General features: G+C 39.8%; 1 protein-coding gene across 3 annotated transcripts; it reads right to left on the bottom strand.

Moving 5' to 3' along the window:
• Positions 1-10,256: 10,256 nt before the first annotated feature.
• On the bottom strand, positions 10,257-27,285 carry hnf1ba (HNF1 homeobox Ba). 3 transcript variants are annotated; one of them, XM_040009253.1, is made up of 10 exons: positions 26,625-27,285; positions 24,623-24,822; positions 24,096-24,363; positions 23,785-24,008; positions 17,069-17,223; positions 15,831-15,957; positions 15,567-15,749; positions 14,959-15,071; positions 14,582-14,626; positions 10,257-11,424 (listed from the first exon to the last, which is right to left on the bottom strand). In XM_040009253.1, the coding sequence occupies exons 1-10, from the start codon at positions 26,993-26,995 to the stop codon at positions 11,404-11,406; spliced, it is 1,707 nt and encodes a 568-aa protein (XP_039865187.1). In that variant the 5' UTR covers positions 26,996-27,285; the 3' UTR covers positions 10,257-11,403. The 3 variants fall into 3 exon arrangements, with proteins under 3 accessions (XP_039865187.1, XP_039865186.1, XP_039865188.1); XM_040009252.1 differs by having other exon boundaries at positions 10,257-14,626; XM_040009254.1 differs by lacking the exon at positions 14,582-14,626 and having other exon boundaries at positions 26,625-27,284.
• Positions 27,286-27,672: the final 387 nt, after the last annotated feature.

Here is a 27,672-nt window from a genome sequence, read left to right as displayed (position 1 = left end):
AATTTCTAAAGCTCGAAAATGACAAAAATAAAGTTCATATTCCAGATCTCAGAATTTATTAAAAACGAGAAAGTAGTCACGTGTGAAAATACGATCCTGTGCCAGTTAGCTGCACGTGATTCTTTATCTGTGGTACAGTTTAGTAGGACAGGTATACCTACTTATTCTTATCACCCACGAAGGCTGTGTCTGATTTTCCGAGTAAGATCGAGCAAAGCTGCCCATAGGTGAGGGGAGGTGACAGCAGTCTCTGTTTTTATGGAGGTGCCTGGCCCAAATATTTTTTGAGATTATCAGCAAGCACTGTATAATTTTTTTAGATATAAATTTGAGAGGGTTTTTTTTTCTTTTTGGATTATCTTACGGTCTATACCTCACATAGCCCTTAGTTACTGTAAGTAATTTGTTCAATTACAGTAAAGTACTGTAGCTTGTAATTTTACAGCGTATATAATCTACAAAAACAAATTATAGCAGTGTTACGTATTAGCTTTACAGTATCATAGCATCATACTTTGTTTAGTGTTCCTACTTTGTTCCCGTCGTTTTACCTTTTTTCTTTATTTTTGTTTTTTGACATTAAAATCTAACTGCATGTACTCTGAATTAAATTTCGTATCTTTCTCGACTTTGTCTCGAATTACATTGTAAACATGTACAGCTTGCTGATAAGACATTTATAGTATGCATCTGTTTTCACAAGTAATGGTACATAACTGTACAAAATTCTCAATTTTTCTACATCAGCTTGCTACATTGTATTTTCATATGTGTCATCAGGTGACTATCTCAGATACCATTGAGATGTTGAATAATTATGATTGCCTGTTATGATTCACCAAAGACCCACATTCACACACTGATGTGTTGTCCAACATTTTTACTGGCTGTCTGAAACACTGAGGCAATTGTGTGTCCTGACAAAGTGATTCAGTTTCATTGTTACACCGAGGGCAAGGTGGAGCAGCAAGGAGAAGCCTGTGTGGCATTGTCTCAGTGGGTGTTGTTGTGAAAGATTTACATCTTAATGAGAGTCATGTAAAGCAGAGGACAACAAGCCCTGCTGCTATCCATCACCTGGTCTGCTCCCAGCCTCATACCTTAGCTCTGTTCACAGGGCATATACATGACAGAGGGGGACATGACCACATTTTTGGATCCCGATTGACTAACAAGAAAGAAAAGGAAAGCTTTCAGTGTTTTATTGAGTTTATTAGTGGCATTAATGTAAGCTTTTGTTAAAATATTTAGGATACTTTTTTCACTGAGGAAACGGAGGTCATATATGTACCTGGACGATATTAAAGAGGCTGATTCCACTATGTTCAGGATCTATTTGTTTTCTTTTGGTTTTTGTTTAGTTTTTTGTACTTTCAGGCCAACATAAAGTAAAGAAAGGAAGCAGGATGGAATACAGAGACGCTGTGTCTTTACACAGGACCAACTACTGCTGAAGACATCAAGGTCATGTCCCGGTGAGGTCCTTTTATAGATAATAGGAAGAGTTTAAGTTGTGTTGTGTAAACAAAATTGACATGATTGTAAAATAGTTCATTTATATACATTAGGAGCTTTAACTTGAGTAAAAAAAAACTTTTTTTGTCTGACTGAAATGTAAAAATGAAAAAAGTACTAAGTTTATCAGATAGATACATTAAAACAAGCAGTTATTTCATTCAAGATATTCAGCCTCAGTGCACATAAAACTCCACCCACTGCCCTACTTTGGGAAATGTTTTTACTGTACAAAAGACACGTTAATTATTTGAAGGAAACATATATAAACTCAGCAAAAAAGGAAATGAAACAATATTTGTAAATGCTTTTTAGCATTTTTAGCAGAAATCATTGATGGAAACTATGACAAACCCCAGACCATGAGAGGGACCACTGATGTTGCCTGTAATTATAATTATAGATCGCATACGTTATTATTAAACGACGCAATGCTTTTGTGAGCAAAATGAGTCTAAAACTGACTTCAGATTCAAAATGACTTTCATGAAGCGCTGTCACATGTGCAGAGAGTCAAATTTAAAGGAATATTAAACTTCTATTGGTGATGCTTTTAGCCGGTCCTGTAATGGACTAAAATCATCATTTTACTCCTGATTGTTTAACATGTTCATTGTTTGATTACAGTTAGAGAAAATACAAATGATTAACTTGGTGAATAAAACATGAAATATTCAAACTTCTGTGTTGTGGACATAAGATACCTCCTACTTGTGCATGTCAGTGCATGTTGCGTGGGCCACAATGTTCTTTCTCATGCATGAAGCTTGCACACCTTACACAATGAGAAAAGCATGTTGTTGTTGTTTTTTCTTTGAGCTTTTTATAACTGCTTGGATTTTTTTTTTTGTTCTGCTCTCATTGTCTCTGTTGTGACCCATTGCTGAGCTTGATCAGGCCTCATTAGCCTCCTCCTCTTCTTCTTCTCAGTCGCCGAGCATGGTCTTCCTCCCTGCTGTGTGCCGGGTTTAGCTGGAGGCCGGCCACTCAGTCAGTCCCCTCGACAGTTGGATCTGGACTGGATGTGAGCAGTCCCCCACACCCAGAGATCTGGCGAGAAAGGTGAACATTAACCCGGGACTCATTCGAGGAATCCCACAATTCCCCATAAATCATTAACCCGTCCAGCATCAAGACAGTGACAGCATCAGCATGACAACATCAATCTGTCAGGATTCCTCTGAACCAGGGATTCTCACAGATTTTCAGATGCAAATACAGGGAAACTGGGAGAAAACAGCCTTGCACTCCTGGGCTGAAACAACAAGCGTGGCCCCGATATTTAGTTCAGTACTTATATATACTGGTTATATGTTTTTTTTTTTTGTTCTCTTGAGTTCCTGCAGCAGGTGGCTGTAGCTGGATGAGGTTCAAAACAACAAACGATCATTATTATTAAATGTAAATCGATCCTTCCACCTGAACAGCTTAGAAGCTTCATTTTATTAACTGAAACCACTTGCTCACCTCCATGCCATAGTCCGTGCCACTGAGTACATGTAACACTGCACTTAAATACACTTTCTAAGATACTCAGGTTGGTTTTTTTTTTAGCAGCTTTGTTTACTAAATGAAGATTTAACATTCCCAGAATATGAGAGGCTAATAAAATATCACACAGCTGTTACTGTAACTCAAATTAAAAGCAGTATGCAGTGACAATATCCAAGAGTATATTATTGTATTATTACACTAAAAGACCTGTTTCTGCACATATTTTTTTTTACTGAACTGAAAACATTGTATGATTTGATTAGTTGTACTTTTGATAGAATTCAAAGACAAAAGCCATCGATGCATATTTAAACAGATCTTCAGCTGCAAAGTTGACTTCTCCTCTGTAAAATTTGACAAGTTTTATTCTTATTTCTCAAGTATTATAATGTATGTTAATGTTGGTAATTTATGAATGTTGTAGCATGAATGTACAAAGTTAAAAATTTTTATTTTTGTCATTTTTTTGTAATGTTTGCACTCATTGTTGTGTTATTTGTGTTACAATGAATTTGTGCCATCTCTGTAAACCCAGAGCTGCAGCAATAATACACATTTATTTATATTCTGTATGCCTCTTACATGTAAAAGGATGGTAACAGAACACCAACCATCTTTCTAATTTACTTTTAACCTTCTGACACCCGAGCTCTTGTTTGGATTACGTTTTTAATTTCTTCCAGCTACTTCGGAGTAATTGGACCGCATTAAATTTGAAAACTGTAAGTATCGTCTTGAACAGATGATATTTTTTCATTGTCATTTGGGAACAATGGGTTCAATTTACAACATAACGCAGGTCACCTTTGTTTAACAAAGTATGAAACTCTGTATGGAGTAGAAAGATGTATAATTGCAAAAAAGCCAAAATGTAAGTCAGAATTAAATATGATCTGCTTTCTTTCGTTTTATTGTCATTTTCTAAATCATTTTCTTTAACTCACAGTTTGTTTTCAACAAATGTTTTGAAACCTCGGCTTCTTGAGCACAGCTAATAAAGATTTTGTATCTGTTCTGACGTTTGGTAGCGATAAAATGAAACAAATCCATGATCAGAAGAAAGCTGATGAATAAATGACTCAGATCAAAAGCCACCTATCTTGTCATTAGTCCGGCCTAGCTGTCACCGTAGGTGGTTCTGGTGTCGATGTACGGTGAAGGCTGCCGATTGTTACTGGCTGATCTCCATGACTGTGCTGCAGCACAACAGAGGCCTTCTTGATCACAGCTTTTGATGGAAGACTCCTGTCAGAGCAGCTCCATACATGTGTATGTATTTCTCCGTAGAAAAGTTGGCGTAAACTCTGGTCGCAGTGACCAATTAGCCCTGGTGCAGAGTGGCCTCCTGACCCTTGACCCCTGCTGGGTAGCCTTATCCATTAACCCCTCGGGCCTCAGCTGGAGTTGATGTAGCATCCTTTCTTGTGGCGCTGCTAAACACACGGCTGCATTCACTCTGCGGCTTCCACTTTCTGTCTCTTTGTGCGAGTCCTCTGATCCCAGTGTGTCTACTCGCTTCTTGTGGTGACCTCTCGAGTCCTCTGCCACACTCAGTCTGCGGTCAGCTTCCATCGCAGCGTCACAGTCATTTTAAATTTCTAATGGAGGATCTTCTTAACTGTATCTTAATTTTAGCATTATGTCTATGCTGACTTTGTTCCCATTATGTGGTTTTTGTTTTTCAACTGAACGGTTGAGTGGTAGTTCTTTAAAAACGAGCCATGTTAAGCCACCTTACCAAGAGTAAATAAGGAGTAAGAGTCATTACATCTCAAATGACCAGATTTTAAGGGCATTTTCTGTTCAACATTTTCTGTTTCGAACATGCTCGCTTCATGCTCGATCCCGGATGAAAATCGAATGAAAATAGAGTTTTCTTGTTAAAAAGTTAAAAAGTATTCTACATGCTTTATTTTGCAGCATTGTGAAATTCAGCTCTATATCATTCAGAAATTGTCCCTACTTAAGAAAGCCCGTCAGCGTCTCTTCTTCCTCAGAAGACTTAGAGACTTCCATCTGCCACTGAAGGTGCTCAAGAACTTTTACTCCTGCACCATCGAGAGCGTCCTGACGGCAAACATCTGCACCTGGTTTGGGAACAGCACCAAGCAGGACAGACGAGATCTGCAAAGAGTGGTGCATCATCATCATTCAATCAGAGCTCCCTGACCTGCTGTCCATCTACACCAAGCGGTGCAAGACTAAAGCTAGGAAGATTATGATGGACCTCTCCCATCCCAACAATGGACTCTTCTCACTGTTGAGGTCTGGGAAGCGCTTCCGCTCCCTTAAGGCCAAAACAGAGAGAATGAGGAGGAGCTTCTTCCCCCAGGATATTCGGGCCCTGAACCAGGTGTAAGACTGGACTCTCACACACATCACATCACCACACGCACTCTGGTTTTTCTTCATGCACACTTCCTATAATTTATAATCTCTTTCTGCTATTTGCACATTTTTACTGTAAATTTCTAAGTTAAATCTGTAAATTTTGTAATAACCTGTAAATTGTAAATACTGAAAAACCGCTGTCATTTAATGGTCGGGCATTGCATTGCACAGCTACAAGCATTTCACCTCATGTCATACTGTGTATGGTTGTGTGTGTGACAAATAAAATTTGAATTTGAATTTGAATTTGATTTACTTGTCTTTTCCAATATTAAGTTTTTTATTAGTGTGTGCTCAAATATGGACTTTGCAGGAGTGCTGGATTTCTTTTTCATATTTCCACAAGTCAATATTCAAACATTTTCAATATGATGGGAAGAAAAATTACTGAAAAATGTAGGCTTTAATCTTTGATAGTTAAGATATTTGTGTTCAAACATCGCCTCATCGCCTGAAGGCCCCAAAAGTAGGTCGATGGAACATTTTAAAATATATATGTTTACATATATTTTGAAATTTATTTGACATATAAAGCTAAAATTTTACAGAAATCATTATATATGACCAAACTTTGGCAAAGCTGAAGGCCGATCTTGACCCGGAAATAAATCCTCTGGAAGAGTGCCATCGTACAAACACATGGGCATAGACAGATAATTAGTTTTAATTTGACATGAATAGTTAGATTTTTTTTTAATTTATGCTTATTAAAACCACCAACATAATATATAACTCTTGAGATCAAAAATCTCTTGTGTGCAGTTGTATAAACTGGTAACATGGACACAAATAAAAAAGGTTAAAAAACTAAATATGTTCATCAAATCTACAAGTGATAAAGAATAAAATAGATTGAAGAATTACTTCCCACTACTTTTTTGGAGAATGTAAGTAGGCAAGGAACATGGGAGTAAAGTAAGAAAAGCTTTGTAAATGTGAAGATACCTGTGGTTGAGTCTATGAAATGATGAAGGAGACCTTCTGACTTGAGTTTTAAATGTAAAATAGTGGGTAAGCACTCAAAGGCTTGTAATAGTCAGTGTCCAATATATATAAATCACTGTGAAGGCATATGCACAAGTACAGTGGGAAGCAACTGGGGTTCTGGCTAAGCATGTAGGGAACAATATGGAGGTAATACTGCACCTGTCAATAATTATGGAAGCATTTATTTTTCCGATTTCTGGTTTCATATTCAGTTGCCTGTAAATTATAATCGCAATATTGTGCAGATGTTTCTTACTGTGAATTTTATGCATTGTTCCTCACTCTCTCAGTACATGAAATAACAAATATGAGGAAAACAGATTTGTGTAATGTTAATACTACTCCTACCACTAGTAGTACAAAGTAGTAGTGGGAGAACTGGTAGTCTTAATACTTTTTAATGACTTTTTAATTATTAATGTAACCTGGAATTTTTTAAATTTGGTTCATGCTGAAATGTTTGGAGAATCATAATGCAGCACTAAAAATAAGAAGTTTTTCTGACTATTTTACAGACAGCTGACAAAGGATCAGGTCAGGATGACATAGTCTATAACCCTACAGCAAACCACATAGGCTAATGAGCCTAATCAGTGCACCAATAAAATACCACTAATTAGTGAACAAATATAAATTATCTTTGTAGTCATACGATCAGTTGGTGCATTTCTAACAGTCATTCAAGCGCCTGCAAATGAATTGAGTTTGACCTAAATGTTTAGAGACTTTAGTGTTGTATTTCAGTCTCTAACAGATGCAAATGCACCTCCTGGTATTTCAGTAGCTTTTGGAGAAAAGAATAAAAAAAGACATGGTCAGATCTATAGAGGCTTCCTGGATCTGTGAATCAAAGGTCTTATTGAAAACCAAATGGAGCAACAACAGTGGATTACAAGGGTTTCCCCAGCAGGGCTCCTCGATACAGGCTGCAGGTCAACACAGGGACTCAAAGCACAGTTCGTGAAATGAATCACAAGATGGTGGGTTTTTGAACAAGACAGTTGTGGTGACTTTATCACTTGCTAAAGAGTTGAATTTAAAATGTGCCACTTTATAACGATGAAGCAAAAATGGCCCTTAAATGACCAGGTCAGTTAATAAAAAAACGAATTTATAGATGAAAACCCCCAATGTGAAACACATGCTTCATGAAAAAAACAACAAAAGGCTAAAATAAACCCATCAAATGTGCTTTTCTTCCTTCTCTCATGCTTGCACTACAATCAGCTGGTTTCAGTTTGTGTGCAGGGTGGAAGAAAATGGTGGAGTGATCTAAAAGTTTTGAGGAGGTATAAACATTACTCATGTTGATATTGCATGAAAGGACAAGAGCGCAATGGTAAAGTGTAAAATGCATCCAGGACAGAAACAACTGCTTTATACTGCTAACACAACTTTGGCTTTCAGGAAGCACCTGCACAGACAGCATGCTAGCTAGCCAAGAAACCACAATGATGTTAAAGCCGAGCGTTGTCTTGATTCCAGCACAGCAGCCAGACGCTGATTTTCAACAGGTAACGAAAGCATTGATGAGCAGTCAGGCTTGCAGCATTGCAGCACAGCCTCCGTTTTCACCTGTGCACAGGCTTACTGTGGCGATCGCTTTGAAGTCTCTCTGGGCTGGTTTTCATCTTTGCTTTGTGTTGATGGTGATGGGGATTTGTGTTGTTGTGTGGGACTGTAGCCTGCAGCTTTATATTGTTAAATGGTAATTTTGTGACAATACATTTCAGCTCAATATATGAGAAAGTTAAGTAATGAGTAGTCAACAAGTTACTTTCTTCAGTGAGTAATTAAGTAACATACTGCATTACCATTGAGAAAAGTAAGAAGTAATATGTAATACATTACTTTTTTTGAGTAGCGACCCTAACACTGGCAGAGAGTCTGTGTGAGGGCCAAAGCATCAGGCGAGGTAGGAGTTTTGACACTGAAGGCAGGTGGTAAGTCTTGCAGCAAAAAGAAATGATCATCTCCACAAACCTTTTGAGTGGATCGAAGCATTACGTGCTCTAAAACGTCCTGGTAGATGGCTGCATTGCCTTAGGACACACCAAAGATATGACACACCAAATCAGCACAGATGGCAGAAACCTCAGGCTGGACCTCAAACACCTCCCCACGCTTCCTCCAGACTCCAGGGCCTTGATTTCCAAATGAAATGCAAAATTGAATTTCATTTGAAAAGAGGAGTGTGGCTGTTGTTCACAGCTAAAGTGAGAGATACACAGTATTTATACTGTTTGAGTAGTAATTACCTCGAAATGAAATAGTCAAATAATTGGAGATACTGGACTTCAGATTTTCACAAGTTATAAGTCACAATCAGCAAAATTAAAACAAAAACGCAGGAAATATTTGCATGTGATGAATACAGAATATATGAATGTTTTCCTTTTTAAAAAAAATAAAATAAAATTATGACAGACTACTTTTTGTACTAGTGTAATTCACATCATTTTTATCCATATTAAACTATTTAAGGGTCCAATTCCATCCCAGGATAAAGGTGAACTCAAGGCATGCTAGCAAAACGCTCCCTGCAGTATAACAGCTATAGAAGCGTCTTGTACAATAAATTAAAGTTCAAGCAGTGCACTGACTTATATATCATACTATCCTGACCTAAATAACCATGATATGATGTCTCAGCAAAAACTGTAATGCTACTACATTTTTTAGAGTGTGCTCAGTGTCAGTAAGATGTAAAGTCTGAAATGATTTGTGCTATCAACAGAGTTCAGCGACCTTGTTGCTGGAAGCGTAACGTGCACTTTAGATCTGTGAACTTCAAAGCGGCTGATTTATGACGCTGCAACACGACTACATCTTTGTTGGCATCATAAACTGATAGTACTTACACTAAAACACTTTTTCATCTCAATGGGCAGAAACCCATTTCAAATTTCATATTACTTTAAACGCCGTTTTTACTCCGCTGCATTTCTTTTACAGCTCAGTTTTAACACAGTAACGGGCAGGGTGGTTACAGTGTGGGTGGATGGATGATTATAAATGATAGATGTACCATTGTTGAGCTCTGTGAATCAAAATGACGACAAACACATGGTCAGTTTGAAAAAAGGAACACATTTTACTTGAAATACCAATATTTTCTCACAAAGTATAAATAATGATTTAAGATTGATTTCGATTTTATACAAAAATAATACATTAGGAGGAAAAGAAAATCATGTCCTGTCAAACAAGTACGAGTGCCTTCTGATCAGACGGCAGTAAATATGCCTATAACAGTCACAAACCAATGACATAATAATAACAATATTATGACCTAATATTGAACAGGAGACTGGATCTGCCACGTCTTACATGCCAGTTGTGCTTGCATAAATGCCTTTTTTGTCTCACAGGTTCTTAAAGCGAGAAGAAAACTCATGGTTGGTGCTAAATTTGGTATCGCTATCGTCCAGCTAATGAGCCTGCGACAGTGTGTTCAGACAGAGAGCAAAAGCAAGATTTTGGAATTTTGGCACACAAAATTAATGGTATGACTGAGTAAGAGGTGATTCAGAGGTATCCACCAATGAGAGAGGGGAAGGAGGAGGGGAGGAAGAAGGATGCTGGAGGGAGGGATATCAAATTTGCATGAACCCCACTTTGGTATCTCTCTGAACAAACCTTAATACTGTTAGCGTGGGCGTCTGTACCCACAGCAGCTGCTCCTCTCCCCGACATTTCTCAGCCTTTCTGGAATCCTGCAATGATTAGAGCCGTTCCTGTCACAACATTGTCTGACTTTTATATTTGTTTTGTTTCTGAATACTTGACATTATTATCATTCTACTCAAGGGGAGGGGGAGATCCTGTGATATATATTTTATGATGAGGAGTTATTAACAATATTTGTACTATTTCGGATTGAAGAAGGACGTGGGAGAGATAAAGGGAGGGCGGGTCCCATTCCTGAAATTCACCTGAATCTATGTGCAAACAACAGTCAGAGGTTTCCTGAAGGGGAAGGGACACATTTAGAGTCAGTGACTCAGTCCTTCCCTCGACGACTGAGGCAAGGCCAAGATTACAAATGTGGCCGAGTAGCTTATGAGACACGCAGCTGCAATCGAAGCTCCTATCCTTTGGCATAGTTTGTCACTCTTACACCCATGTGCTTTTCTTTTATTTACAGGCAGCTGTTGGTGATCTCACTGACAGTGTACAAGTGTGTGGAGTTTTGTGCAGAATCCAGTTATACAAAGCATTGCATACACCTACAGACGCATTGCATAGTCCTTTCAAGATTGTCAAAGTCTTTTTCAATCACAGTATACACACTGAACAACTGGGAATGACAAACAGGCATTCATCCTTTGCACTACTGCTAGTACAGTAAACCGAGTGTGAAAGAATAACATGGAAGACTCTTTTAGAATGTCAAGCGCAAGATCAATAAAGGTTATTGTGATTGTCACGTAGTCTGCTCACGTGCAAGGCTTTCAGCCCAGTCCTACCTCGGCCTGCACACAAGCAGATCAGTGTCTCTGTCCCTTAGTGCCAGCGTGACTTTGTATTTCCACCTTAGATCACAGTTAAAGTCATCGCAGAGCCTTCAGTCTGGTTCGTGAGCAGTTTTTGGTGCCCGATTTTTGTTCCTTGGTAATGTCACAACAGAGGATGACTGCAAATTGTTAAAAAAAAAAAAAAAAAAAAAAAGAGAGAGAGAGAGACGGGAGGATGGAAAACTGAACACTGTTTTCAAAAGATTCGGTTAAAATCATACATCCTTGTTGATCATTTGTGTGCCACAGAGGGAAATCCAGACTCCTCCCTTTCAGGTGCAGGTGAGTTGGGGGGGTTTTTTGTTTGTTTTTTTTCCACTGTCCCCTTTTCTCATTTCCACCGCCGTGCCCGCCGCCGTCGTCACTCCTCTGCGTCTGTTGACTGACTCATCATCCGGCACGCTGTTGCGGGTTATTAGGAGTTGTCATGGTCACCGCGATGAGAGGGTGGAAAAATGCGCTCTGGTTGCCGGGCACCGAGGAAGTCAGGTGGACGCTCTCACCAAGCTTGAAGAGGACACTGTGGAGGTGGAGGAGGAGAGAAATGTCAGACGAAGCAAGGCTGTGTTTCATAAAACAATAAATACAATCTGTCCAGTAATTTACATATACAGACACACAACGGTGATGATGGACTACAGTGAATTCCTGTCATTCTGACCCTTTTTCTATATGTTAATGGGGTGAATGGCTGTTTATGGATAAGCTTAAAAAAATGAACGAAGCGCGATCGTCATATTGGTTGAATTAGACGGCATAAAGGGAACATTTCATGTACCTGATGTTTCAAATATATAGAAGAAATGTGCATTTATTTTATATTATACCCCAGCATAATGAAGTGATCACTAATTAATACCAAATTATAATGATCCACCAAAGTAACAGAACCAGTCAATGACAAAGCTGCCATAGGTGATATTTTAGCCATTTGGGGGCAGTGGAAAGACGTCTTTAGCACATTGGCACCGTCAGGTGTAGATTTTCAGTTGTTAACCTTGTTACCTTACAATATAAAGCGCCTTGAGGCGACTGTTGTTGTGATTTGGCGCTATATAAATACAATTGAATGGAATGGAATAGATATGGTGTTTTTCATGTGCTACAAAATATATGAAGCTAATTGTGAGCCAAAAAAGCATTCAAAGCCATGCAGTTTATCAAAAACATGGATTCAATCAGCCAGGGCTTCATTCCTTACAAACCTATTTGTTAAAGAGCAGAAGCGCTTCATAAAGTCAACTCTATCTCCAGCCTCAGCTCCAGTCTGACCAGTACCATGAGCTGCTGATCTTCTCTCTCTCCTGTGCGATGGTTTCTCCTTCACTTATTCTCTGCTATGTAGAATAACACCCGAATAAGTGACCAGCTGTCAGACGGTCAGTATTCGTATTTCTTCACAAACTTCACTTCACATGTTTCAAAATAAAAGCTTTTTCAAGAAATGAGGGGTTAAGTCTTAAAAAACAAAACGAGAGCTGATGGCTGTTAATTTAAAGCAGACGTGTTATTACAAGAGCATTCTACGGCAAGAGGGGAGAAGATGAGCGGTACTCGTGACCGGTTGATCAAACAGAGGACAAGGCCAGTTACCTTTAGCAGCTGAGGTAAATAAAGGCTATCAACTATTTAATTCATGTGAATGAGTGAGAAAGAGCAACTGTCACGTTATCATCATCATCTGGGCTGGTTTTAGTTCACTTTTAATCTTGTGTCTGTTTCAAAAACTACTTGCTGAAGGGCTAAAAATACTGAATTCACTGCAACGTTCAAAGGTTAGCAGCAGCTGCCAGCAAATTTTTCAGGCAGAATGGTTTCTCACATACGCTGACATCAGTAATTAATTAAGACAACTTTGCCCAGTTAGCTTAGCCTTTACTGGATCTTCAAAATATAGATGAATTAACTGAACAAATTTCTTTTATCAGTTAAGACTGCAAATGCAAGACTTTTACTTGTGCAGTGTCACATTTCTACTTTTACTTCAGTGAATACTTCCTGCAGCCCTCCACCTTGATGCGCCACACCTGACCAAATACATTCCTCATCCCTCTTCTCCTAACTCTGAAAAGCCGTTTCCATTGAAACGCTCTCTTCGTTAAGACTGTTTGTGGAATTTATTTTTCACCTGCCTCTCTAGGGGTGGAGGCAGCTGACCCCGGTGTGACCCCCCAGCCAGCAAACAGCGTCACCTGATAAAGCTGACACGCAGCCAAGACCTGAGTCATTAGACGGCGGCTCTCTGAGCAGAGGCGAGTTTGAAGCAGACTCAGGTATAATGAAAGGTTAGTAAACAGCAAGTGTTATAAAGCCCGAGCATGCTGGTGTCACGACAAGGAGGCAAACCTATCCAAATAAAGTCCTGATAAGAAAATACCTCGGAAAGCTTTGGGGCTAACAGGTCACTAAATAAAAAAGAAGTGGTATAAAATAACCGAGTATATGTGCACTTTGTCTGGAATTTTATGCTACTTTGTACTTCCCTTCCTTTATGGCTAACATTTTACCCCAAAATGCGTTTAAAATATTATGACAAAATACAGCTAAAGCCTCATTTTTACAAAAATAACCTGCTATAATCTGGTAGAGAAAAAAGCTGAGATTTCAAGATGTAATTATTCATAAAATTCTTATTTAAAATTAAATATTTTGTCCATTTGATGCGGTCTAATAAAACTGCATTTAGCTACACGATTAACTTATTAATTCAGACGATAAATAGATAAATCCTTATCAAACAGTAACGATAATCTGAGCACACAGATCCATGATATCATTAATAAAGAATAAATATCTTTTTTTTCTTGGCTAATATGTTGTGTTCAACTCACAAAAACTAAAATATTACAGACGGCTTCACCGACAAAAGGGATCTCCATATAGGTTGAACATATTAGGTAATAAAAAAAGTTTGAAACCATTTTTACATTATGGTTTTAGTGCTTTTACTTAAACAAAGGACCTACCACTACAGGTGACAACATCTATTTTTAGTCAGTTTTAAGGAGGCAGTAACACTTAGGTTAGAGGAGTTTTTGTTATTTGCTGCTCACAGGATACACAGCGTTCTCAGCTATCCTCCCCTGCAGCCATCAGTCTGGCAGTAGCAGCTCACGGTACGATCACTCTGTCTCAGCGTGGGAAATTGAGTGTGTGAAAGCACCGTGGACAACATTTCAGGCTAGGGCGATCACCGAGAGCAGGGAGAAGTAGGAAAGAGGAAGAGATGTAATTAGAAAAAAAAAAAAAAGGAGAAAAAAAAAAAAGCCGCCGCCCCCTCACCCAGCCCATCTCATCTCCAGCCTCACTGTAGCATGGAGGAAAGCTGCAGCACACAGGGGTTGAGAACTTTGATTAACAGGTCTCATTTCCTGATCTCAGAGGTAAGTCTCGTCGGGTAGAGGAAAGTGAAAATAGGGAGCATTAATCAAGAGGCGTTCAGGCTGAGGGAACATGTGATTGATTAGACAGCTGTTTAAGAGGAAATAGGAATTCTGAGGAGTGTCCTATCCATACATCCGTCTCTCCTAATGAAAGCGTTTGAACATCAGCCGTAAACAGAAAGCAAAGGGATCAACGTGCACAGCCACAACTGTCCTAAGTGATTAGATGTGTGTTTGAGTTTGATAATTTCACTCATGTAAACTGCGTGACTGAACTAATAAAATTGTATTTACCCAGGAGAGACCCCCAAGTTGCACCATCTTGTTTACAGGAGCGTCCTAATGTGACAGGAATCAAACAAGTCAGCACACCGTCATAACACACACACACACTTCTCCCTGCTGTGATCTAGTTCCTGCTGTTGCAGCGAGCTTTGATGGTGCTGTTTCTCTCAGTCAGAGTAAGGTGAGAAGGATTTTTCTTTTTTTTGTGCATCAGCAGGGAAACACGACAGTTGCAAAGAATTACAATATAAAATGCAAATTGAACGGTGATTCTCATGCAAATGTCCCCGTAATTACTCGAACTGAAATCATCATCGGCGGGTAGGGGAAGCGGTCAGAAGGTGCGTCTAACTGTAGCTGTTGGTGGCACGGGGTTAAAGTCTCACCGTCTTGCTCGAGGATATGGAGCTGAGGGGGCTGTTGGCGTCTGTGACCACCATGGCTGAGGAGAAACGTGACGGGTGGGAATATTGCGGGGGTTCTTGTTTGTGCGGATACACTGAAAAAGGGAGACATAATAGATTATTACACTTCCATAACAGGGACAAGTAAATATTTATTAAGGTTAAGAGCTGATCTACAGCTGCAGAGAGGAAGCTGCATACCTGGTGTGTAATATTATATTCAGCAACATTTACAAACTATCTTCTTCCACTTTTATTTGTGCTTTAGTTATTAAGAGTCAGGGTGGGAACTCTTTGCTTTAAACCACATAAACTGACTTTGAGAGAGAAATCAGACCAGATGGAAGCATGGTGGCTGATTGTGGTGTTGTTTTAGGCTGGATTACTCTGAGCTCCTCCCCATTAAAGCTTCAAATCACATCAAAGTTTTTTTTTTATGTCTAAATAAACACATTAAAACTGTCTGGTTACAAGTTGTGCTTTGTTTTAACACAAGGCCTAAAAGCTAATGTTAGGAACCTCCAAAAACTTGTTAAAATGCATGCTAGTGCCTACTGGACTGACAAAAACAATCAAAATGTGTTACTGACTGTGTGAGTGTGTGACGGAGGCCATGAACGGCTGCTGGCTCATGTGGCTCGGACTCTGCTGCATCAGGCTCTGCTGATGAGGGCTGTGGAGCTGCTGGGAAAACGGCACCGGCTGGAGCGCTGCAAGACTTCCCGCCACGCTGTTGATCACCGGCACCGTTTGAGACTGCGATGTGTTTAAACCTGGTGACACCCAAGTAAGATGTCAGTCACCACGTGCCTTTAGAACAAGCGAAAATTTGTATTGATGTATGCTAGACATACTTTGTGCTATGGCCATGACTCCAGACAGAGGCATGATGAGGTTCTGTGTCTGCTGATGGCTGTGATGGGAACTGTGGATGTTTGTGAGTGTGCTGACCGGAGGAAGTCCTCCACCTGAACCTGAAATCTGTAAAGAGATCATGGAAATAAAATTACAGTACAGTTTTATAGCAGTACTATTTGTTTTTAGCTGAGCACTACACTCAGAGTTATCAGAGTACTGGCTATGTAAATTCACATAAATTCATGTTCAAAGTGAAAGAGATGTTGGCAGTTAGACAAACAACAGACATAAATGTTGACTCAGTTCGGATTCTTTTGTACGACACCACAGTTGCGTAATTCCCGTCACACACAAGCACATACTGATAAAGAAAAAAATTCCAAGGAAAATAAAATCATAATAAAATGTCGCAGAGAAGGCTGTGTGAGTTGGCGTTGCGCATTCTCCGCGCATGTGGCTTCAAACAAATGCTTCACCCAACATTTACAGTAATCTTTATCTGGATCCTCCCCCTCAGTGGGGCTGCGTTTATTTGACTACAGCCTCCTGCCCACAGAGGAGAACTTGGCCCGACTCACATCTGCATAAAACAACTGACAGCTCTGACCTGCCGCACACTACAATGCCTGCCCTCATTTCACATAATGCAGGGCAGAGGTAAACTGTGCTGTATGACTAATTTTTCCCCATTTTCCAAACAAAATAAACAGTTCAAACGGACGGATACTGTAATCCCTGATGATTTGAATAATGCTGTATTTTGACATTAGCACATTGCACATTTTTTAAAAGTACTTGTACAGACGCTATGATAGTATGCATAGGTTTCCTGATCACTGATCAAATATTGAACTAGGGAAAAGGGGAGAAGTAGATGCAGAAAAAAAAGTATCGGGCATGATCAAATGTTGGCGTCATTTCTCTGGCAGAACAAGCAACACTCCACCTTTGGCTCCTCTTTGTGAGGCATTTAATCAATAGGAACAGAATGTTTCTTTGTCAGGTTTATTGGCTGAGAGATGAACATGCCTGGTGCACTTTGGTGATGGCTGCCTGCTAGTACAGCCACCGTGGCTCCACCTTCCAAACACAGCAACACAATGTGCTAATTGTTGGCTCTTGCCAGCACGTCCATGGGAGAGGAGGTTCAGGAACCTACTTTGTACGTTTATGCTAAACGCAGGCAGGTTCTTATCTAATCTGAGGCCACCAGGGCCCAGGTGTGTTCACTCACCATCTTGGCGTCGGGTGACAGCAGACTGTGGCTGTGGTCCAGTCCTCCCGGAGACACCTGCTGGAGCACTGACTGGCTGGTCGCCATTGCGTTGCTACTGTGGTGACTGATGGCCGAGGAGGAGGTGACCTCACTGGGAACTTGCCCGTATCTCACTGAGAGAGAGAGAGAACCAGAGAGAGAGCAGGTTAACTTAACTTGTCTTGCCTCACGGTCGCTGTGTGCTGCAACTATTGCAGGTATATAGGGCAGTGAAGAGCATTGGCTCGTCAGTGCTGAGCAGTGACACTGTCACTCCAACCCACCGCACTCACCTGCTCTTTGACTCGGATAGGGGAGGACTGAGCAAACAAAGACAGTGACCCGTCCACTGCTGCTATCTGAGCAGCTTAGCCAAGGCCATTCACTGTGTACATGCACTCACATAAGCAGGACTCCCATCAGACTCTGTGACCAGCATACAAACATTACCAATGATGTTTGTATTACGTCAGGGTTACGAAAAGATATTCAGTTTGAACAAAGGTTGTCCCTAGTGCTTTTTTATTTTTCACCTTATAGAGCAATATATTTGGTCCAAGGTATTTTAATAACTGTCATTAAGAGTAATGGTAGCTGTACTTAATGAATTGTCTCAAAAGTATATCATTTAGACTCTAATGTTAACTTTACTTTCACATTTCCTCCACTACTTTAGGCTACTGTTTCACTTAATAGTTGTACATTATGCTTAGGAACATATTAAATGGGGTTTTTGATGTTTTAGCTAATATATTAAATATCATCAGCTTTTATTCCAGTGTATTTAGCTTCCAACTGTTAGCCATACTGTTAACTAATCCCATTTTTATTCATATTTGTAGCTAGCAATATATTAGCAATGTATTTCTAACTAACATTTTTATGTGTTTATCTATACTATTGTCCAATAATTTCAATTGTTATCTGTACTTTTTCGTACTTTGTACAAAAATACCTGGGGTTTTTTTTTTTTTACATTTTTACCCAGATATTTAAAAAATTTTCATTGTGTATTTCCAGCTAAGAATCTTATTTGTTTCAGTCTCTGAAGAGGATGTGCCTTCTCAGTAAATGATGCTAAATCAAAATCATATAACTCCATAATAAGTAACACTAGCACAAAACTGTAATGATGGTTGCAGAGCCAAAACATTAGCATTTTTAATGGCATAGCAAAAATAAATTGCTGAAATAAAGATTTGTCAGCTATTTATCTAAAGTTTTGTACTATTAGTGCTATTTAGGTGCCTTTAGGTACTCAAAACTGGAGTTTTATCTATATTATTATCCAACTATTTTATCTACTTTTAACAATTTTAATAATTTTAACTTTTAGCTGTACTTTAAACAAATAATATACCAATGTTATTAATATTTGTAACGAGATATTTAAATTTGTATTTAAATTTGTTTATCTGTGCTATTAGCTAACAGTTTCAGTTGTTATCTGTACTTTCAACCAAAAGCATCCACATTTTATTTGTATTTTTGCTAGCTAAACTAGCTGTTACATGATTTCAGCTAATTGTTTATTTGTTTCACTCGCTAAATACGAGCAGCACAGATTCAGCACATTTACGCATGATGCTAAATCTAAATCATATAACTCTAGTGTGATAGGTAGCAATAGCATGAATTGAAGGCCAAATGGCGGAAATATTAGCTTGTCAATACTAAACAGGTGAAATTAAGATTTGTCAGCTATGTCTTTCAGGTTTTGTGTTTGTGCTACCTATTTAACTTGGGTACTCAATACTGGGGCTTTATTTATCAATACTATTACCTAATTATTTTATTTGTTTACCTACAGCATAATTTCAGCTACCAATTTAAACTGTTATCTGTACTGTTAATCCTTTATAGCCCCCTTTTATATATATTAGCTAAACATTAAAATTTCCTTATCGTCAGTTTTACCCAATATTTCTATGTATTCATCTCTGCTGTCAGTTAACGATTAGTAATCACTAGTTACCATTTTTGTTTATCTATTCTATCAGCTAAAACCTTTTTTTTTTATTTACCCAAACTATTATCTAATGAAAAATCTGCACATTCAATCAAGATATCCAATTTTTTATTTATATTTTTAGTTAACTATACAAGCTTTTTATTGAGACGTTTTAGTTAAATATTTATTTGCTTATTTATACCACTAGCTAACATTTTTAATTGCTAGCCATTGTGTTGATTTGCTGTTTGTTTTGTTTTTTCACATTTTCATTTCAATAATTTAGCCATTTCTATTGGGTGTCTGTTTCAGTCTCTGATAATCCATTACTTAGTTAAGATTAGTCAGATTAGTTAAGCCGGTCTTCTCAAATCCCCCTACTGGAGACCTATCCTTCTGTTTGCAAGTGGCAGCCAATCACAAGAAAGTTGGAGGCTGGCCTAAAGGAGATGAGACTAAAACAGCTTGTATGAGAGGCTCTGGTCCAACGCCCAGCATGCAAACTCAGAATGATAAATAATGACATTTTTTCAATTGGTAATCATACTAAGAAACTGCCATAGAGTAAATAAAAATGGAACTGAAAATGAGAGTAATAAGTGTCTTATAAAACTGGGAGCCTAGTTACAGTCCACATTCCAAACTTTCAAGTTTTTATTATATTTCAAACAGTTTAAAGAGATTCACAGTGAATCGATGAGAATAAATTTAATGACATCACTTAATCCCCCGTCTAGACTACTTTCTGTCTCTCACTGGAGGCCCATAGGAATGCTCCACCTCCCAACTGACAATCAAATGTATGTTTGCTGATGCAGGCCTCCCTCTGATATCAACAGAGTAAACATTACACAATTACAAGCAATGCCAAACACATTCTTATCCTGTGGTTTCAACCTCGCACTGTCACGCAGTGCTTCCCTCCCTCAGTAACAGTGCAGAGACAGACTCTGTTTGCACTAAGATCAACATCATCTTCCCCAAGTCCCACGTCCCTGACCCAGGTGTGACAGCCGGAACACCCTGCAGAAGTCGGAAGTATTGATATGCACACATTTCGAGATAAAAAGAGGGAGAGGCTTTGACACAATAGGTGAGCAATGAGAGGGACATCGATTTCTAGGTGTTGCTGTGCAAATCGTATAGTTTAGTTTGCTTCTAATGAGATTTTGCCAAAACCACTCATCATGAAATCTCTGTAGTTTACAGCTCCATCTTTATCAATGCATCTACAGCTTTAACAATAACAATCTTGAGACACCATTTCTCTACATTTGCCGAAATCTGTCTTTGTACAGGTTTAGGAAATCCGATAACCTGTTACTGGGTGAGCTACCAGATCTTCTAGATGCTGATTTTAAAGTTTTTCACTCCTGCTCCAAGTCTTTCTTTTAAAATACGAACTCTTGTTAAGCTTCTCATTTAAGAGATATGCAAGTAATAGCAATCTTTTCATTTAACTATCGCCAGTAAAGCAAACATATTTCATGCAAGCACATCTGATAGTGTGGAGCTATTGCTTTGAATATGGATAGTTAAAATGCAGCTACTTCAAAGCTGCTGTCATATTTCATCCTCTAAAGTACCTGTCCTCCATTTTGTACGGCCAACAGACATCATATTGTGTCCTGCAACATACTATCAACCCCACAACACCCCGCCGTGCCTTGTAAACACTGCCACAGAACAATAAAGCACTCCATTGGACTCATGACCCCCATTGCCACACAATAGAGGAGGACTCATAAAAAGTCAGTTATCTCGGAGCTGGGCCACCTCTTAAAGGATGCTATTCAGGAGAGTTTTGTTTCTTTGGCTTCTGCAGTAATTTAAGCTGCAGGGAAGCTCAGACTTCCACAAACTAAAGTTAGAAACTAGGGTTTCTAGTCTTTTTGACGGCCCAGTCAAGAAAAAAAAACTGCAACTTGCTTTTTGAGAGCAGGGGGAGGGCGAGAACTTCAGGATGGGAGTGGTAGCATGGACCTTCAGCAGGTTTAAAAGCCTCTAGCTCCCTGTGTGACCCATGTAATATCAAAGCCTGCCTCCCCAACCCCAGGCAGTGCTCATTGTAGTGCCGCTGAATATGACAGACCTCCTGGGTCTCTGCAGGACGTAGCCAGTCTCCTCTTTGTAGCACTCTGGGAGCACTGGAAAGTGCAGAGCTAGGCCATTCCTTCTGTGTGTGTGTGTCCCTGTTTTAAGCTAGCCTGAGGTTACAGAAAGCAACACAACCCACACATGCTACTGTATCTGATCTGGAACTTCTGAGTTTGCTAGTTTGGTAACGTGCAGAACAACACAGTTCAGCTTACACAGCGCAATTTAGCTTCAGCTGTCAAATTACCATCAATCTAAAACACTCCATCACAAGAAAAAGTTGTCTATTCAGAATCCTGCTTAAGAAAAAGACAAGCATTATCTTCACAAACCAGGTTACGTGATTGGTCCGATTTGTTTGTCTGCTTGTTAGCAGAATAACTCAATAAATGACACGAATGTTTTAGCAGCCTGGACTAACATGCACGTGATTCGCTTTTGTCCATGGAAATCTGCATTCATGTAAGATTGCTTTTACATATTCCTATCAAAGTAAAACATAATAATTTAAAACCACCATTTTTAGAATATATTACAATCTAATACAATCCAGACATCCTTCTGGATCCAGGAACTCAGTTTGTGGAGGGAATTTTTAGCCTTGGTGGAGCCATGCAGATACTGACTGCTCCTGCTGATAAAAAAATGACTTTTTGCATAAAGAGTAAAAGTAACTTTCATGCTGAAAAATCCCAGTTTTGTTGATGAAACTAACAGTAGCTCACTGTTAGGTTAGCTTCACTGTAAAAGGGTATACAGAAGACATCAGGCTTTTTTAGATTCAGCTTTAAAAAAAAAAAAATTTGTAAAACGCAGAACTTCAATACAAAAATTATGATTTTTGAATGATTTTCATTCATTTTTATTCTTTCTTTGGCCAAGAAAATGCTGATTGATAACCATACCATTTTAATGACACCTATAAATTTGTTTGAGGAGCTCCTACTTTAAAGAATAACGGCTAAATAAGATGCTTTTGATAAGCTCAGTAAACATCAGTGGATGAATATTAGGCACTTATTACATGGGACGACACAGACGGCTGCTATAAAATACTGTAAGCAATCTGCTTGAAAGATCAGTTTCATTTCCTAAAAAGGTCACCACCAAAAATGCACGTCACACTGTTTAACTGTCTATCCAGTTGTGACCAACTGATCAACGAACCAAAGCAAAATCAATAAAAACTCCCTGACTAAGAGGAGTTCCTTTGAAATGACCCAGAAGTGACCTCCCTTGTAAGACTGAAGGTGTGGCGGCAGTTTACGGAGGGGGGTTACCAGCTTTCTCTATAGGCAAAGAAGGGGTCATCAGTCCTGTCTGGCCAGAAAAGAGCCAATACCACAGTGGACAGCTCCTGCTGTTCCAAGTCTGCGACCAGCCTCAGCAACTATACTAATGTCCATGAAGGTGAGGAGGGGGGGCTTTAAATTCAGTCCTCCTCCAGGCCCAGCCAAGATAAATGAACCTAGGTTACAGTGACTGCAGTCTTCTAATACACCACAGACAATGGGACCTCCTGCTGGAGCAGAGTATAGAGAGTAGAATCAGAGGAGCCCCTTATCAAAGGCCTGGGAGATGTAGCAGCAAAGGATTTTAATTGTCCATTAAGCATGCATAATACAGGCCGTGCCCTAGCAACGCAATGAGGTGCCCCACTGGGATATTATTGTCAGGTCAGGGGATGACACTGAAAAACAGCTGATGCTGTCAGCATGATGCCAGCAGGACACCTTGTAAGCAGCCAGCAGAGAGATTTTGGTGAAACAAAGCGTTCTCCGCCATGCACCAAACCTTCCTTTCTTTGCATCCTGATATCCAGGCCTGCTCAGGTGTTCTCAACAAAAACAAGGAGACAAAAAACCTTAAGCAAATAGACAATCCACAAGTGGGACCAGTTTATGGAAAGGTAAAAGAGCAAGACAAAGCAAACCATTAGTCTCCCCTTCAAAGCTGGACTCGTGTTCGAACACAAGAGGATAACAATGGGATCTGAGTGAGTCTCTGAACACAGAGGTTTATGGAGGGTGAGTGATGGCATGGGCATAATGCTCTGTGAGCCCTATCTGCTTTGTTTTTATGTAGTATACGCTAGGTAAACTAAGTCAATACTAATTAGTTTGGATGCAAACATAAAGGGAAGGTGAAATGGTCAGAGCAACAGTCCACAGCCTTCTCCTTGTTTTGGCAACTCCGTGAGTCCTTAGAAACCTTGATGGAAGGAGGAAATGTGGAAATGAAGGTGCTACGTCGAGGTGATGTCTGTTCCCCCTTCTCTGACCCTGGCCTGACCCTGGCCTGTCATGGGGTTGCTGCCCTTTGTGCCATGCCTCTCCATGCTGACTTTGGAGTGGAGATTGCAGGTACAATGTGGATTGTTCTCAGTGTTTTCAAAGATCAGAATAACAATGCCACTCGCTCAGCTCACTCACTCACGCTCATTGATCACTTGTCCTGTCTTTCTCTGGCTCTCTGATCACATCAACTGTGAGCCTCTGTGCTTTCCTTGCAATAGTTTTACACCAAAGAAAATGAAATCATGCGCCTTTTGCGCCACCGTCATCAAGTCTCCCATAGGCTGATGTTAGCATGTTAGCACGTGTAATCTGCCGAACCGCTTGCAAAGCATCACCACTTGACATCTTACTTGGAGGTGAAGCGCTGGCCTGGGGATGATGCGGTGAGCCATGAGACAGCAGAGGGTTGATGCCGTGGCTCGGAGCAGTGATTGCATCCATGGCCAACTTCTGCCTGAAGGCTTCCTCTTTACGCCGGTTGGCGAACCAGTTGTAGACTCGCACTTCCGTGACCAGATTAGAGCCGAGGCCTTGAGCTTTGGAGGGGGAGACACCTCTCTGAAGACACTCAGCTCTGCGGGGAACAACACCAGGTGAGAATGTGGTGGTAGCATTGCACGGGCAGCATTTTTGTGCTAAAAGTGGCCTCATGTGTGTCTACCTGTTACACTCCTCCACCAAAGCCTCCCGCTCCTCCTTGCTGGGGTTCTTCTGCCGCTCGTAGGCCTGGTACAGGATTTGCTGGGACGCAGGCCCCCATTTGAAGCGGTTGCGCCTCATTTTCTTACAGGAGGGTTCGATGCCCACCTCTTCGCCGGGCTGACCCATGCTCTGACCGGATGGATTGAACTCTGCAAAATAATAACCCTGATCTGGATTTCCTTTGTCAGCCATACTGCTGCCAGGACCATGAGCTGCCTGGTTGAATTCTGAAAATAAGAAGAGGCATGTTCAATAACGCTGATATCAAAATGCTTTCTTATACAAAGTTTGGCACTTTGAATGTATAAATTAGATGCATTTTCACTTTTGATGCATAATGAAAAATAGTTGCATGTACATGCCATTCATCAGGGTGAGGAAACATGATATCCCTACAGGTTTCAAACCCAAATAAAGCAGCGTGCTGCTGCCAGCTAAACATTTCAGGCTGTGGCCAAGCTGTGAGAAACTCAAATATTAACTTACGTCGTAGAATTTCCCGCTGTTTCCTGACATACCAGGTGTAAAGGGCCGCTCGCTTCTGTGTTTTCATGGGCGTTCCTTTGTTGAGGTGCTGGGAAAGGTGAGACTGGTTCAGCCCCGTGATGTCCACCACCTCACGTTGGGGGATGTTGTGCTGCTGCATGTAACCTTTGATCATGCGGGCAGCACGCCATGGATCCTCTCTGCGTTCAGTTAGAACAACAGGGGCAGAAAACATGGTTCATTGCAGCACTCAAGTACGTGCAGCGTTCAGGGGAAAATCCACCATTTACTCAAACTTTGAGGCTCAAATAAAGAGTTCTGGAAAAGTCATGCTATTAAATCACTAGTTCATGTGAGATTGTATCATTTCAGATGTGGAAATGGTTTTAAAAGTTCATATTTAAAGTAAATACAAAAGTGAAACAACTAGTCATGAACTTGTTCCCTTTTGTTGTTTCCCTGTTTTCAAAGCCTGGAGTTTAAGGGGTTTGTAAAGATAAAGAGTCTCCACACAGACAACCCATTTATTATTCCAGCCTGCTCAGTGAGCTGTAAATATTTCCAAAGGTTAGTTCAGCTCAGAGTAGATTTAAGCAGCATTGTTACCTAAACTCTTCGATTTAATATAGAAAGAGTAAAAATCGAAATTAAAACCATAACACAAACTTTACATAGGCTGTCTTAACTTTAAATATCTGATCTACTCAAAGTATAAAATAAAAAATAAAACAAGACATAATTTAGTATAGCACAAACAGCAGGATATTCTTTAAAAATGTAAAAATGCAGAATTTCTTAAGATGATAATCAAACCTTAGGTTACAGTCATATATTAGGCCCTAAAATTAAAATTTAACCTCAAGGAAAACTCCGTTAAGTGATTAAAAAAAAAAAAAACAACTACATTAAGTTGTATGGAATTTATATCATATATAAATTTAACTTCAAAATTTAAGTTTAAGTGGTAAAACTGTACCTTTATATTCTGGTTAATTTTTGTTGCAGCGGTGTCTACGCGTATATTTAAAAAAGAGACGAGTGGAAATTGAGCCTTACCGTGCAATCAGACACTAACAGGCCCAGACACTCGGACATCGGTAATTATTGCAAATCTGCGCACGTCTGTTTGTTTTGGAGAATGTGGAGGCCTACATCTAAGTCTGTGGGTTAAGTGGGAGATGTTAGTTTATAACTTTTGACAATGAATAACCAGATCTCCATTCACTCTAATCACACGCCACTGTGTATCTTTCAGTTGATGATTTATAGAATAAAATTAATAATAACTTAACTACACGTGGGTTCGTTTTGATATTCTTCCGGTGCTGTTAGTGGATGATAGAGCCTCAAATATTAGTTCTACGACGATGAGTGGTTTGAGCGGAGATAATTAGAAAGAAATGGCTTCGTGATGGGATATTATTTTTCCGTGAGAGGGGTTTACAGACAGAGGAAAAACCGGAAAACAAAAAAATTGTCACAGTCAAATTGATTTAAATATAATAATAATAATAATAATAATAATAATAATAATAATAATAATAATAGAAGTTGTATCGTTACTTTCTTTTTGTGGAGTCCGTGCGCCCGGCGTTTTTATCGTCGAGAGGTGGAGTAGCTATAGTTAATAATAAATAGAAGTAAGTTCAGCTGATATTTTGCAAAGGTAAAGAAATAATAATCCGTGTGGATAATTAGTAACCAGAAAGTGAAAACCTAATCGTGGCGGGTTATTTTAAAATTGTAAACAAAGCCTGAAAAGTGTTTTAGGGATATTACTGCCTATTATTATTGTATATTTTTTAACATGTTAAAAACCTGATTTAAAAAAGGCGTAAACTTCTAAATTAAGAGCACATTGGGCGAGCTCAGACGGATAAAAGTAAGCGAGCATATGCGCAAATTTCACTTTCTTGTCTTCTCGTCTGCCATAAAAAAAAATAAAATTTCAAAAAAATAATATAAACTTTTTAGAAGATAGAAATTTGTCAGGAGAACTTACGCCAACATGCGCTCCACCTCCGCCCTCTGCTCCGCGGCCTCCTCCGTGTTGAGCGATTGGAGCTCCTTTAGTATCGGCGGGGTGTCGTAGTCGTCCCCGTCCTCGGAGCCCTCGTCGCCGGAAAGCTTGCCCTTGCTGTGGCCGTTGGTGAGCGTGAGGAAAACGGGCTTCGTATCTGCGTCCCCTCCGTTCATCTTGCCGCTCTGAGGCGACATGGGCAAGTTCTCCAGTTTTACTCCAAAGTTCGGCGGGCTGGGGTCCAGGTCGTCTAAGGCCTGGATCAGAACATCTTTGGTAACTCCTGAGTCCAGCAGGGCGTTAAGAAGCTCCTGCTGCAAGGATGTCAGTTTCGACACCATTTTAAAGAACATTAAAAACACCACATAGGCCTACTGTGTGCGCGCTGGAGCCGAGGGTTGAAAGGGAGGATCGTGGGGAAAAGACCAAAAAGAAAGTCAAAATAAAGTTCCTTTCTCCCTCTCTGGCTTTCGGCTGCTGACACCTGCTCCGAGAAGCTGCTTCACTTCCCTGTTGAAGGGGAGGGATGGAGCTACTTTGCCATGATGCTTTCTGAGAGCGGGGGAATATAAAACATGGTAATGAGTGGGCCGGCTGATGGGAGCTTTTATGTAAATCCGCAGAATAAGGGCCGCTTTGCGTCGAGGCAGACGTGTTTACACTGCTGCACGGCTGCTTTTATTGGCCCCCCTTATCAGCAAAACTTTCGTGGACTTCGGACCCTGTTGTATGTGCCATAAAGACTAAGAAGGGCTGCGCATATTCAGCTGCGCTGGATCAGTAGTTTTATTCCATAAAAGCACCGAGACAGTTAGGGACAGAGTTCAGCTAGTACAGTACAAGTACTTTTTTGGCTATTTAACTTAATATTTGTGTGTTGGAATTTTTTTCTCCGTGTGTGGGGTTTATTTTTTGTTTGTTTGTTTTTGTGTTTTTTGTTGTAAATTAGATGTTGTTTATTGTTAAAGCCTCTAATAAGCCATCTGTTTTTACATTTTTTAGAAATTATTGCCACATATGAGGTCATATG

The sequence above is a fragment of the Simochromis diagramma genome, unplaced genomic scaffold, assembly GCF_900408965.1.
Source record: "Simochromis diagramma unplaced genomic scaffold, fSimDia1.1 OVJJ01000344.1, whole genome shotgun sequence".
In the NCBI taxonomy this organism is placed as follows: Eukaryota; Metazoa; Chordata; class Actinopteri; order Cichliformes; family Cichlidae; genus Simochromis; species Simochromis diagramma.
The sequence above is the reverse complement of the archived record's forward strand: the minus strand, read 5'-3'. Positions and strand labels throughout refer to the sequence as shown.

What these genes read in the sequence shown, in the direction of transcription:
- hnf1ba (XM_040009252.1), bottom strand. Translation starts at nt 26,995, where the DNA reads ATGTTCTTTAAAATGGTGTCGAAACTGACATCCTTGCAGCAGGAGCTT. An exon ending in ACAGCGGGAAATTCTACGAC is followed by an intron (nt 24,364 to 24,622) that starts GTAAGTTAATAT and finishes TCTTATTTTCAG; the next exon opens with AATTCAACCAGGCAGCTCAT. An exon ending in CTCCGTCACACACTCACACA is followed by an intron (nt 15,072 to 15,566) that starts GTCAGTAACACA and finishes TCCCTTTTTCAG; the next exon opens with TGTATCCGCACAAACAAGAA.